This window comes from Rhineura floridana, chromosome 17, assembly GCF_030035675.1.
Source record: "Rhineura floridana isolate rRhiFlo1 chromosome 17, rRhiFlo1.hap2, whole genome shotgun sequence".
Classification (NCBI taxonomy): domain Eukaryota; kingdom Metazoa; phylum Chordata; class Lepidosauria; order Squamata; family Rhineuridae; genus Rhineura; species Rhineura floridana.
Window position 1 is genome coordinate 8,799,576 of NC_084496.1, and position 14,627 is coordinate 8,814,202.

At 40.6% G+C, this 14,627-nt stretch overlaps 1 protein-coding gene across 10 annotated transcripts in view; it reads left to right on the top strand.

Moving 5' to 3' along the window:
* The window catches only part of LOC133371697 (ankyrin repeat and fibronectin type-III domain-containing protein 1-like), a 473,061-nt gene that overhangs the window by 102,173 nt on the left and 356,261 nt on the right, over positions 1-14,627 (top strand). For all 10 annotated transcript variants that reach the window (XM_061599367.1, XM_061599372.1, XM_061599373.1 and 7 more), the window contains 2 exons: positions 7,479-7,672; positions 9,274-9,503. In XM_061599367.1, the coding sequence (XP_061455351.1) occupies positions 7,479-7,672; positions 9,274-9,503 (424 nt within the window). The remainder of the gene's footprint in view (positions 1-7,478; positions 7,673-9,273; positions 9,504-14,627) is intronic.

The window sequence follows — 14,627 nt, forward strand, 5'->3', positions numbered from 1 at the left end:
GTAAAGAAAAAAATGCACTGATAAAAGTATTTCCAGGCTGACTTCTCCCTTTTAGTTGCTTGGTGTAATGCTCTCGTTCTTATGTCTGAGCGGTTGCAGAACAACTGGTGTTGGGCATCTGCCATCTGCCCGAGAGGAAAGCATCACTGTTGAAATAATACACACCAGTTCACTCATCATCTAGCTCCTGATGTTTGAACAAACAAGTCATGCTCACTGATATAACTGTCTCTAGTGAAGAGGGTATGACTGATTCATATGAAGTATGGGTTCAAACAGCCTTTCCTTGAATTTTCAGTGGAAGCTGGGATTCATAGTGGCTTAGGACATTATTTATATATTTATTTATTTCAAAGATTTATATACCCACCCTTCATCAGAAAATTTTCAGAGCAATTCACAAAATGACATTGACATAAAACATCAAATGCACAAGAAACAATGAAAACCACAAATAAAGCAATAATTCATGGCAGTATCAAACATTGAAAGAAGCTAACAGATATAACATGTTTTCTCTATTTTGTCCCTTCTTTGATATTGGTTGCCTGTTTACCTTCACTTCCATCCCTGCTCAGTTTTCAGATCACAGTGTGCTTCAAGTACTGTAGGCATTCCAATGAAAGTGCTTTTAGAGCAGATAATGGCAGATCTCAGGTGAGCATGCCAAGTTGCATATTCCTGGTAAAGGACCAAAAATAAAAATAAAACTGCTAAGATTACTATGCAGTTTGACCAGAGGTCAATAAAAGAATTTGCTTCCTAACCTAGCTGAAGTAGGAAAAATGAATTTTGGGGAGCTGTTTTGAAAGGCATTTCAGTTGTATAAAGGGAAGATTCAGGGCTGGCTCTTCCATTATATAAAGTGAGACAGACTCAGGTGGCAGATGTTGGGTGCTGGTGGTGGTGGTGGTAGCCTTCCCTCCCCCTGCCACGGGCTATTCCTCCTAACCCCACTGGCTATTTCCCTCTGTTGGTGGACAGAGCTGTGTATGCTACACAGCCTGTCCTAACAACCTCAGACTATAATGATGCCTTACGTACAGTGGAGGATGTTCTCCTGTCACCGGTGTTGAAGTAAAATTCAGTTGCAATTCCAGTCAGCTTCTGTAACTGCAGTGGAGAGGAGCCACCATCTTGCGCTTTCCCTGAGGCAGCAAAAATACTTTGGACAAGGTATGGTGGAAGCTTAAGTATGATGTTATTCTGGAGATGCTGAGGCAGTAGGCATGTGCTTTGCCCAATGGAAGTTTATTTATATTTATTTACTTATTATTTGATTTATATCCTGCCCTTCCTCCCAGCAGGAGCCCAGGGCGGCAAACAAAAGCACTAAAAACACTTTAAAACATCACAACAGACTTTAAAATACATTAAAACAAAACATCTTTAAAAACATTTTTTTTAAAAATCTTTCAAGACATCTTTAAAAAAAAGGTTAAAAACATATTGGGTGTTTTTTTTTAAAAAAAGGTTTAAAAGCATATTAAAAAGCAATTCCAACACAGACGCAGACTGGGATAAGGTCTCAACTGAAAAGGCTTGTTGAAAGAGGAAGGTCTTCAATAGGCGCAGAAAAGATAACAGAGATAGTGCTTGTCTAATATTTAAGGGTAGGGAATTCAACAGGGATTCTTTCACAAGTTCTTTCTCAGGAGTTGAGTTTCTTCCAATCACAGCATGTTTTTGTTGTATGATCAGTGTATTTGGGTCTTAGAAGAATTACCTAACTCAACCTGTTATTGTACCTTGTGGCCAGCTTCTAACCTCTGCGTGCTCCTCATCTTGTAGCTTTGATTCCCAAACAGCAAAGACATCTGAGTGCAATTTAGTAGCAATACACTTTGTCATACCCTAATTTGGTTTGCTCAGCAGGTAGTGTTGACAAGGACTAGTTAATTACCTCAGGTGGAAGGATTTTTTAATCCTTGTCAGACCTTGATTATGATCTCTTCCACAGCTGAAAAGCAGAACATCAGTTATTTATAGGCTCTGGTACAGTTGATTATAACTGACCTTTGTGCAATCTTTATGCACTCTCCTTGAGGGCCTTTGCTTGTGTGATGTGGCTACTTGCAGCAGGGCTGTGTGCTGTGCTTTAGGGAAAGATTTACAGATGCTGTGCGATCCCTTTGCCTTCAACAAAGAACCAAACATGGGGAGAAAATTTGGGTTGCAAAGGGCTGATTTAGATGATATGCAGGAGATAAACAAACAGCCAGGGTTTTGTTTTTAAACTGAAAAGCATCTGCAACAGGCTGCCAGTTTCAATAGAGGAATGCTGGGAAGTGGGGCTCTTTAATCCTTTACCCTCCTACTTTTTCCACATAGAATCACCATCAGCCCCAGCTACTTTCCCATACACAGGATGAAAAGATATGGGGGTGTTTTATTTTCCTTGCCATGGATGGGAAAGTAGCAGAGCTGGATTTTGAGGGGAAAGGGGAAACAGTCATAGGAAACATAGGGACATAAGAAGCTGTCTTATACCTGTCTATCATCTCCTTAGGGCTCCTGCTGGGAGGAAGGGCGGGATATAAATTGAATAATAAAATATATAAATAAATGAGATGATGGGGTTTAATTGTTTTAGATTGTTTTAAATTTTTGAATTGTGTTTTAAATTGTTTTTAAAATATGTATCTTAAATTGTATATTTGTTTTAATGTTTTTGGTTGCTGTAAACTGCCCAGAGAGCTTCGGCTACGGGGCGGTATACAAGTGCAAAAATAAATAAATAAATGGGGTGGGTTGTGGCGCGGCAATTGCAAGTACTCTTGGATGAAACAGATTATCGTGACTCATTCTAGTCTGGGTTCAGGCCTGGTTAAGGACTGAATCGGCCTTGGTTGCCCTGATGGATGACCTTTATTGGGAGGACAGGGAGAGTGTGACCCTGTTTCTCTTACTTGATCTCTGAGCGGCTTTTGATTCCATTAACCATGGTATCCTTCTGGGCCAACTTGGTGAGATGGGTATTGGAGGCACCGTTTTACAGTGTTTTGGATCCTATCTCTGAGGTTGTTTTCAGAGAATAGCATTGGGTGATTGTCTTTCAGCAGTTGTGCTGTGGGGTGCTGCAGGGTCCCATCTTATTCCCCATGCTGTTTAACATCTATATGAAGCCTTTGGAAGCAGTCATCAGGAGCTTTGGGGTGAGGTGTCAGCAATATGCTGATGATAATCAGCTCTATTTCTCCGTAACATCTGAATCGGGAGAGACCATGCCAGCCCTGGATCGCTGCCTGGACTCGGTGGTGGGCTGGATGAGGGCCAATAAACTGAGTCTGAATCATAGCAAGATGGTGGTTCCCGAGTTCAGATAATTGGTCAGTTGCCTGCTTTGGATGGGGTTGTGTTCCCTCTGAAAGAGTAGGTCTGTAGTCCCGGGGTGCTCCTGGATCCATCTTTGTCACTAGAGGCCCCGGTGACCTCAGTGACTAGGAGTGCCTTTTACCAACTTCGGCTAGTAAGACAGCTGTGGCTGTTTCTGAACCGGGATAGCCTGACCACTGTTGTCCACACCCTGGTCACATCCAGGCTGCATTACTGTAATGCGCTGTATGTGGGGCTGCCTTTGAGGTTGGTCCAGAAGCTGCAGCTGGTGCAAAATGGGGCGGCAAGACTGCTCACTGGGGCAGGGTATCGCCAACATGTCACCCACTGCTGAAAGAATTGCACTGGCTGCCCATTTGCTACCAGGCCAAGTTCAAGGTTCTAGCTTTGGTGTACAAAGCCCTATACAGCTTGGGACCAGGATACCTGAAAGACCATCTTATCCCTTTTATACCCAGTTGATCACTGCGCTCTGCAGGTGAGGGCCTTCTGCAGATACCATCTTATCAGGAGGTTCATTCTGCACAACATAGGAAATGGACCTTCAGTGTGGCAGCACCTACACTATGAAATTCCCTTCCCTTAAATATTAGACGTTCACCATCTATGTTATCTTTTCGGCGCCTATTGAAAACCTTCCTCTTTCAACAAGCATTTTAAGTTGAAACCTTATCCCAGTCTGCATCTGGGTTGGAATTGCTTTTTAATATGTTTTTAATCCTTTTTTAAAAAAAGAATGTTTTTAACCTTTTTAAAAAAGATGTCTTGAAAGCTTTTAAAAATGCCGCCCTGGGCTCCTGCTGGGAGGAAGGGCGGGATATAAATCAAATAATAAAATAAATAAATATCATGCTGTTTGTCTATCTAACCCAGTCTGTTCTCCTGCTCTGCCTCTCTTGATTGAAGTCCCTCATGTGGCTCTTAAAAATGAAAAGGAAATGTACTGCCTTCAAGTCGATTCCGACTTATGACAACCCTATGAATACAGTTTTCATGAGGCTGAGAGGCAGTGACTGGCCCAAGGTCACCCAGTGAGTTTCATGGCTGTGTGGGGATTCGAACCCTGGTCTCCCAGGTCATAGTCCAACACCTTAACCACTACGCCACACTGGCTCTCACATGTGGCTCTTTTTTAAAAAAAATACCCATTCAAAAGATGTTTCATGTGTCTCCAACATATCTAGTTCGGTGTGTGACAGAGGATCACAGATCTGAATATCCCCTGAAAATATTTTCCACTGTCCGAACTGGAAAACAAAATAGACCAAAATTATTTGTGAAAAAAGAATTGAGGTTGGATTCTCAGCTTATTCATGTGGTCTTTTTTCTTCACTTGACTCCTAATAAATCATTGCCTGCAGCTGAGCAGATCAAAATATCAGTTCCCGAGAAGCGAGCTCTTCCCTCTGACTCCAGTGACATTTATCCCATTGTGTTGTTATAAGCACAGCAGTGTGTGGCTCAAGCATACATGCCAACTAAAGATGCAGCTTGCCCGCTTTTTCTTCTGGTAGTATCTTTACTTGAGAGAGTAGTCTGCTAAATTCTTGTATCCACCAAAGTTTTGCAACCAGCTATGTCCAGAGTCTTCACATTCTTTCTCCTATCCATCCTCCTCAGGGCAGGTACTTGAAGGCTGCAAACAGGTACTACGAGTTCTTATTTCCCTCGCTTTTTCTGGTGACTGTGTCCCTGTGCACTCTGGAAATCTGGAGCACCTTCTCATCCTCCTACTTATGAGTATACCAATAATACCTACATATCTGCAAGTAATTGCTGTGATGTTCCTGCCTTCCCAATGACAAATCTGTGTAAGGCTAGGTCTTTTTAAAAAAAGCTTAAGAAATACAGTTTGTGTGTCTGTCTGTCTTGCTTTCTACAAGCTTTTAGCATTACTTGGACAAGCTGGGATGTACCATCCCATCACTGTTGAAAGTACCAATGTATTTATTGGTGATAACAAACAGTTCAGCTGGGTTAGTCAGCAGGCCATCTCTTTATTTATTTATTTATTTGATTTATATCCTGCTCCTCCTCCCAGCAGGGTTCTATTCTAGGGCATTGTCTGAAAGTAGCAGATCCAGATGCTGAAGGAAATGTTTAGTTGCCTACTAAACGTTCAAATAAAATGTAAGGCATTCTGAATGTTGTAAGATTCTCTTTATATTTACACATTGGTATATCTTTTTGCTGTCTGGCTACCATGGTCACTGTTGCTGTTGCTGTTGCTTCCCCTCCTGCTGCTGCTGTGGAATAGGCCGTCCCACAGGGGGTTGCCTGAGATGGGAAGAGGTTGCACCACTTCTTTCTTGGATTCCAAGCTGCAGCATACTTTCCTTCCTACCAATAGCAGGAGGTGGTGGTAATTCCAGCAGCAGTGAGGAGCAGGTGAGCGAGCTGGGGAGGAAAATGCACTTCTGTCTCAGGCAACCTTCCTCAACAGGAGGTGCTAGCAAGGTCCAGGCCAGCCAGTGGGGAAGCACAAGATGATGCATCAGTACTGGATAAGCGTGCCTGCAAACCAGCTAACCTATAAAAATATGCTTACAGTGTTGTGTATGTGTGTTTTGGGATCTCTTTCTTGTATGTCATCTGTACATACCCTTTTTACTGTTAACCCAACTCCTATTTTCTAGTATTGGAGGCATCGTAAGTGTCAGGTTGGATACCCTGTCCATTTTAATACCTATTGATTGATATTACTGTGAATTTGTCTTTGTTGCCATTAATAGTCTAACAATATCTATTCCCCTACTAGAATAATCTTAGAAACTAACATTCTCTCCTGGCTCTGGCTCTTGCTTTTTAAATTGCATCAAACAGCAATGCAAAATGAGACATATGCAAAGAGGAAAATACACTTGTAACAAGTACAATTATAAGACTGGGTTTGGACTACTTTTTTTTGGAGAAGCTATGAATAGCCCAAAAGACAAGTCAAGCCTTCTTAAATATAAAAAAATGAGGTAGTGATTACTCCTGCCCTCAGTGCAGAACTCAGGTGAACCCAAGTCGGGGAAAAGATGGGATCAGTACAAAATTCTTTTGGACGCTTGCTATATTGTGTTTAATGTGAGGAAAAGGCACTAAGTTGGCATTTTCCCACCTAATGAATGAATAGGAAGGGACAATAAATCTGATTCCTTTGCATATGTCTCCCTTGGAAAACGTGTCTTACCCATTGAGAAAAACATGTTTGAGGGATTTCACATCTAAATAGAGATGTTTTGGTTGGCAGGGCTTATAGAAATCCTTTATGAAAATTGTGTGTTTAATTGATTTTTATGATACACATTTTTCTTTGTACATCAGAATATTTAATTTACATTTGTAAAAATTAGTGTCACCTCCCAGAGTAGAAGGGCAAGAGAAATGGAGCTGAATGCGTACAGAATGTATGAGGTCTTCATACGTTAGGAGGTGGAACTGGAGATGTGCAAGCTCTCTTCCTCTCAGTCTTGATTCAGAATAGGCACATTTTTTCTGGACTTTTTCAGAGTTCTCTGAAGGTTATGGCCCATTCCAATTGCTCCCTTTCCAGTTCTCTGCTTTTCCCACCATTCCTTGCAGACAGTTCCCCCCCCCATTGCAATCTCCCTCAACTTACCTTCTACCAGCAGTGACTGGTGGTGAGAGGGTGAAAGAAAGAGAGATTTCTTTGGATTTTCATTAGTGTAACATATCTGGGAATTGTTGTTGTGAGTGGTGTTCTGGATCCTTAATAAGACCCAGAAACAGAAACCCTAGTACTTTCCCCCCAGGAACATCTTATTGGTAAAGCTTTTGGGTGTAATGAAAGCACAGAGAGTAGCCTTCCCCTTTATCCCTTCCTCCTGTTATCATTTCTGGATGGTAGGTTTTGGGGAAGGTGTTGGAGTCAGCTCAGAAATTGACAGAGTTGAAATTAACAGAGCTACTGCAATGGAGTGTAAAAATCGTTTTCAACTTGGGGTGGATATTCTTTTCTGAATTGCCGCCCTGGGCTCCTACTGGAAGAAAGGATGGGATATAAATCTAATAATAATAATTCACCTAATTTCCAAAATTGGCAACATTGCTGGTAGGAATACAAAGTTGTGACCGAAAGTGCATCTGCGATTGAGATTGTTTTTAAATTTTTCTTTCCTTTTATTGTTTTTAAGGTCACTAGACAGAAAGCCACAGAGACCTGTATTAGGAAAGTCGCGCACTCTTCCAAGTATTCCTCAGTCCCCTATCATAAGCCGGGTTCCTCTTCTAGATTCAAAACTGTACAGGAAAGATATGCCAGAACAGAAGCATTATAGGAATCACTCTGCCCCCGACTGTCAGAAAGGGTGCACAGTGCCCTCTACTGGTAAGTTTCAGTAAATGTAAGTAATCCTGCATTTCTTGTTTTTATTGTTAGCTCAATTTCTATCCTGTCACAGGTTGAGAAAAGCATCAGAACAGCTTGTGTGGCCCCTTTCTCAGGTGACTACTTAAATAATTAAGGAAGATGGTTCTAAATATTTCCAGTTAAAAATTACTTTAGAAAACCACCTTCCACTTGAGTATCTTACATACATATATATCTGGCTCCCATTTAAGTTTTTTTTCTTTACATATCAAAGTAAGCATAAGCTTATCCTGTTTCTTGTCATGTTATTGAGCCCTGTTTGTTTTGGTGTTTTAGAGAAAGAGTGTGTGTGTGCTGCTTGCATGTCCAAAAGGATTATATCTTGGCTTATTAAACCTGAAGGACTTATTATTTTATCTTCTTGTGTTTTGACTTGAATTGTGTCTGCCTTCTCCTGCTGACTAGCCCAAATGAGAGAATTCCCTGTGGATGTGAGGATTAGGAAATGGTCAGAAGGCAACAAACAAATAAACAGTTGTTAGAGCAGAGGAGCAGAACAGGTCCTGTTTTGTTCTTGTTATTTTACTGCTGATTACATATTCTGGTCCACACTGAGAGATTTCACACACTAAAGCATACTGATTAAGAAAGGGCTTATCTGGTATTCTCGAGAGATGCTGAGGCCCTTGGGTATGATTTTTAGGAGAACATTTAACGATGATCTTCTGCCATGGTATGGGGCTGTTATGTTTGAAGCTGTAACTCCTTGTGTCTCGTGTTTACTCTAGGTCAGTTGTTCCCAAACTTCCCCCCTTGGACCACTTGAAAATTGTTAAGGGTCTTGGTGGACCACTTAGTAATAGGCTTCATATCATAGTTCTGAGAACTTAAGACTTTAAAGTATTCTGAGTACTTTGGGATTGTATTAAAGTGAGTTTTGTCTCATAAGAGGCCAAAATACTCAGTATTTCCTGGCCTTATTTTGTGTTGTCCTCATATAAGGGCTTTGTGAAAAGACCCTTTTGTGCGTGCATATGGGCATATCTATAGGAAAGTGTTGGTAAGTATAACTGTTGCGATCTTTCATCTCCCACACTGTGTGTGTATATATGTGTAAGTAAAACAAAGCAGACACGGATGAACTCCAAGCCTAATTGGGCAGGCTGTTTTCTGAAGTGCTGAATCAGAATTCAAACCAAATATTGTGATTGATGCATACCCATAATAAGTGCTAAGCCTGTGGTGATGGTCGAGTGCTGTCTCAAAGATTTATATTAATACCCAAGAATCCTGGTCACTGACTTGCTTCAAGAAGTCAGCATGAAAGTACATAGGATGGTATTCAATGCTAGTCCTACTCGGAGTAGATCATTGCAGTTAATAGACATGATTAATTTACATTCATTAATTTAAATGGGTCTACTTTGAGCAGGGCTTAGTTGAATATAACCGATAGTATTCTGCAGTGATATTTTTAATAATGAGAAACCAGGCGCACTTTAGCTTTGAGATATTTTAAACATGAAAGCAGTGCTTGGTAACGCTGCTAGCAAGTCAGAAAAAAAATCCTACTACATCTGAGGTCTATCTCTGTCTCTCTCTCTTCCTTGCTCTCCCAGGAGAGGTATGGCAGCTGGAAGACGACTGCACTGAACCTGCAAGGGATCCTGCCCTTCAGCCAAGGCTCTGCACTGGCATGGATGAGGCACCTTTCAGATCCTTGAGAACTCAGGCCTTCTACATGAGGAAAAGTCTTTCAGTGGACAACCATTTAAGCACCCTCAGCTATTCTATCCAGCCCACAGAAACCAAGACAGAGAGGGTCAAAACTAAACTTCGGAGGCAATTTGTGAGTACCAAATGGCTCCTCTTCTACTTGTAGTTCAAAGGGTTCAAACCCATGCACACTTCCAAATTTTGGACCACTGTTAATTATTTCTTCTCACAAACCAGCTTACATATTCAGTGCTCTAAAGGTGATGGTGACCTTGCTTTGGTTGTGGCAGAATGGCATATTAAAAGTACTGAATCCTAGTTATTGGACAGATATTTAAAATCCTATGTAGCTCCCTCATCTACATTGTTAAAACCATAATGTAGTTTTGCATCCTAAATATGTCCTCCTTGAGCTGAGTAAGTGCACGCGCAATGTGCACATACACACCCATCGAACATATCTTTCACCTTTGGAATGTGCAGTCGAAACCCTGTGTTTATCAGAAGTAAAAAAAGACTTTTCAATTTATTATACATTTTAATTCTTCTAAAAATAAAAAAGTTTGCCATTACTGAAAACGTTTGAACCAGAAATGATTCCGCAAGAGCATTACAGATCACAGTAGCACACAAAAAGGTAAACAGACATCCAAACACAAGTATATCTATGAGATAGTAATACCTGGGTTAACAAGAGTCGAGTCATATATAGGGGGAAAGTCTAGAATAATAGGTTGACAAGAGCCGAGTCATATATAGCTAAAGGTGCTATAATGCCAAAATTGCAGGAACAATCCAGTTTCTGTAAGAAGAGGGGATCCTGATGGGAAGGCATGTGGTCTGCAACTTTAAAGTGTTTCAATGATGTATCTGGTTTTAGGGAGGAGTGAGTTTGAAGTTGCAGCCCTGCAGTTTGTTTATGAGGGGTAATGAATAAGCCAGGGTATTCAGTTGAGTAGGGGGATGTACTGGTTTGCTTTGGGAGACTAATGGAACTGGGAAGAAGACTGGGCTTTTAACTAGTTCATTCCATTTATAAATGCTAAATTAGGCTGTGATGCTGATAGAGATGTAAAAGTTCTGAAACTGTTGAAGGCATGGGAAAACCTCCATGTTCCTGTTCATTTTAATGCTTTTTTTTGGGGGGGGGAGAAATTTGGAAGGAAATGAAATACATATATATGTAATACTTTCTCATCAAACCTAAACTTTATTGCTTTAAAAATATAAAATCTGTCATTTATAAGTTAGACTATAAAATATGTTTGTCATATTTATGAAATGTAAAATTCTAAAGGCTAGTTTTGTACAAGCAAAATTTATGAGTATACCCAATTGTAGTCTGCTTTCTTCTGTGGGTCTCGGCTAGTGCTTGGTTCTCATCCAAACTTCCAGATTTTGAGGCACCTACAACAGGTAGGTAGTTGTGTGTATGTGTTTTACAGTTTCTGCCCCACCACTTTTTGAACTTTTTATCCTACAGCAAGGCAGAGTGATAAGCTCCATGTTTCCCAATCTGTAGCAGGATGTCTGTGTCATAGTAATTAGAGGGAACAGGTGAAAAAGCTGACTACAAGAGATGGGCCAGGTCAAAACGACAGCAGAAATGGAATACTTGTTTCTAGTGTCTTCAAACTAGATTCAGAGTCACTAAAAGGAAGGAAGCAGCAATTCAGAAGCAATGAAAGCCCTGTATACTTCTCTCATGACAGCAGCACCTTCTAGATGTAGAAATGCATCTTGGATTTGACTATTGTATATGTCACAATTATAAGTCTCTAATACTGTAGATTGTCTTACATTAAAAAAAAAATTCATGAGTTTTCTTCTGTTTGCTTCCAAATGTCCAGTTTTTCCATTGGAAAAATGAAAAAACAACAACACTCGCTGTATTTTCCTGTTGCTTCTAGGTCTTTGTGTCTCTATATGTGGACAATGGAAGGTTCACTTGTCTCCTTTAAAAGTAGTCCCAAGGTAGACAGGCCAAAAATTTAAGCAAAGGTGTGGATGTCCAGTAAGCAGGGGTTATAAAGGTCAAAGTGAGTTTGTTCATAGCAACAAAACACCTGATTTTCATGGGTACAGGATTACTGAGGAAGAAAGCTATAAACATTTGTTTTCAAATTCTTATGAGACAGGACAGCAGCAGACACAACAGATGGGGCACAGTGTGTTACGTAGGTTGTTTTTAAAATTTAATGGGCTCATTTTCCACTTTCAGAGACACACCTGATCTGAAGAGTGATATGTTCAGTTCTTTACCTCATTACCAGCTTCAGGATTGTAATGAAGGGATCCAATGTCCCTCTCCTGAAAGGCAATGCTGCCATAGGTAGACTTGTCATTTGGTAAGTGCATGAAAATAATGAGGGAGAATGTGAAGAAACTAGGAGCAGTTGTTGCAGAACTCTGTGGCCTAGAGAGCAAGGAGACAAGCCGTGGACAAACTATCCAACTGTTTTTCCACAGTACATTTCAGGCTTCCTCACTTTTTCCCTTCTACCTGATATTCAGTATTGTTATGCAGCCTTGTACATAATTCTGCTATTGTTTAAACTTATATTTTGCTTGGATCCATCTGCTTCTTTTGTGTTTTTCAATAAGTCCCTTGCAATCTTGGTCTCATGGGATAATAATCCTGGTGATGGACTATACCACTATTTGACACACTTTCCACTTTCTGTGGATGCTGTTTTAAGAACCTGATTTTGCAATTGCAAGCAAACAGAACATCGATTAATGAATGATACAGCAAGAGAATGAAAGCAGCCATCTTTGATGCCAACATTTGTGGTAAGAAGCAAAAAAAAAAAAAATCAGAAGGATTTCCAATGTCTAGAGTGAGTCAGTTATGCTTTGGGGGAAAGAAATAGCCTACTGCCGATTTGTATTTTGTTGTTTCATCCTGTACTAGATGTTGTGAAGGAATTTTCCATTTGGTCAGACTTGTGGTGACTTTTCTCCTGCACCTTGAAATATGTGGTCTGACTTGCTTGCATGGGTTAGGTGGATGTATTTGCACACCTGTTCCTTGTGCCTCTGGCATGCTGTGGTTTAGATAACATAGATTGGGGTGGGGAACCCTTGGTCCTCCAGATGTTGCTGAACTACAGCTCCCACCAGCCAGGGATGATGGGAATTATAGTTCAGCAACATCGGGAGGGCCAAACGTTCCCCATATCTGACATAGATCGATCTATGGGAAATTGGAGTGATGGTGGATAAATGTTGATTTGCAAACAAAAACTTGCACCGCATGGTCTTATGGTCCTTTCCTGCCCTATGCAAGTTCCATCTCTAGGTTTGTAGATAGAGCATTATTTTAGGGAAGGAGATGATTACTGTAGAAAGGCTAAACTTAAGATAATTAAGGCTTTTTGACACTCAAAATCCCTTACCAAAAATGAATTGAAAGCATAAGTTGGTAGTGACTGCAATAAAGACTTTGTGGTGCTGCAGGAGGAACAAACAAGGAGGATGCAAAGATGCAGATGATGAACTGCACAGACATGTTTTAGTGGTACCTAGGATACAACACATTTCTTGCTACAATTTTGTTTGATTTCTTCAAGTCCCCAGCATCTGGGCTGGCAACAAATAGACAGAGCTCCTGAGTGTGTCGCTAGAAAAATTGGCAGAGAGATCGTTGCTGGAATTTCAGTGTTAACTCCCAGAAAGCAGGACAGTTTCTGACCCCCCCCCATTTCCTGCTTTTTGCCATCTCTCCTTCCCCTGTGTCTCACACTAACAGTGATATTTGTTAATAATGATGTATGGTTCACTAGCTCTCTGGCTGTGACACATTGTGATCTTGATGTGATAAGTGGAGACTGAGAGATGGTCCCTCCAAATCATGATTCTGTGCTTATGCTCTTATTGTCTTGGGAGGCTGATACTGTCACGGGAGGCTTAGAGGACACACCACAAGAAACTAGACATTTATTGTTTCTCTCCCAAGAACAACAGAACAGCATCCTGACTCTTCCTCAGTCTCTTGCTACTCTTCTAAAGGCTACTTACTAAGTAGCTTAGATGACTCATGTGGCATTAGGGCAGAGTTTCTGAGTAACCCAGAGCAAAATTGATGAATATTCTTAACTGATGGGAACGTTTTAGTCGTTCAGCTGTAGAGCAGAAGGTCCCCGGTTAAACCCTTCACATCTCTAGATAGAACTGGGAAAGGCTTCTATTTGAAACACTGCTGGTAGCGGTATAGATAGCCCTGAGCTTAACAGTTTGACTTAGTATAAGGCAGCTCAAAAGGTTCATTCAGGAAAGATGGAACATAAAAAAAAAGCGCTTGCAGAGTGTTTCAGTTCTGCTAGTTTATTTCAATATTTTTATTTCACACAGTAACACAGTCTTTCTGGATGGTTTACAAGTAAAGAATTGCAAATTAAGAACGTAAAATATTAAAATACAACATAAAAAGAAAAGCCAAATCCAGTAGTAGAAATCAGTACAAGATATAAAATACACCAAATGTCTGTCTGTCTGTCTAATCTATCTAATCATGTGATATAATTTATATCCCACCCTTCCTCCCAGCAGCAGCCCAGGACGGCAAACAAAACACTAGAATTACTTTAAAACATCATAAAAACAGACTTTAAAATACATTAAAACAAAACATATTTAAGACTGAAAAGTCTGGGGAAATAAAAAGGTCTTCATCAGTTGCCAAAAAGATTGTCACGTGGGTACTAGGGAAGACATTCTGAGATGCCAACACTGAAAACATCCTTTCTTTAGTAGCTACCCACTGGACCTCTCCTTAGAAGATGATCTTGGTATCCTGGTAGGTATATGTGAGAGGAGGCAGTCCTTCAGGTAATCTGCCCCAAGCCATTTTGGGCTTTAAATATTAATATCAGCTCCTTGAATTGGGCTTGGAAATGGTCTAGGGGCTAGTGCAGATGGCAAAGCATGGCATAATGTATCAGTTAGCCCCTGTTAACAATCTTGCTGCTCTGTTTTGGACCAGATGAAGTTTCAGGTTTTCAAAAACAGCCCCATGCATTCCAGTAATCCAAACAAAAGGTCACCAGAACATAGATAACTGTAGCAAGGCTATCTCTCTACTGATAGGATCAGGGAAACTTGGAGCTAACAATGCTATATGTGCCTCCATCGATAATGTTGATTCAAGAGCACTTGCAAAATAAAAACCTAATGTTCAGGTGCCCTCCAGATGTTGGGATACAATTCCCATCAGTCCAGGTGCTGATTCAGACCACCTACTGCCTCAGCTGGATTT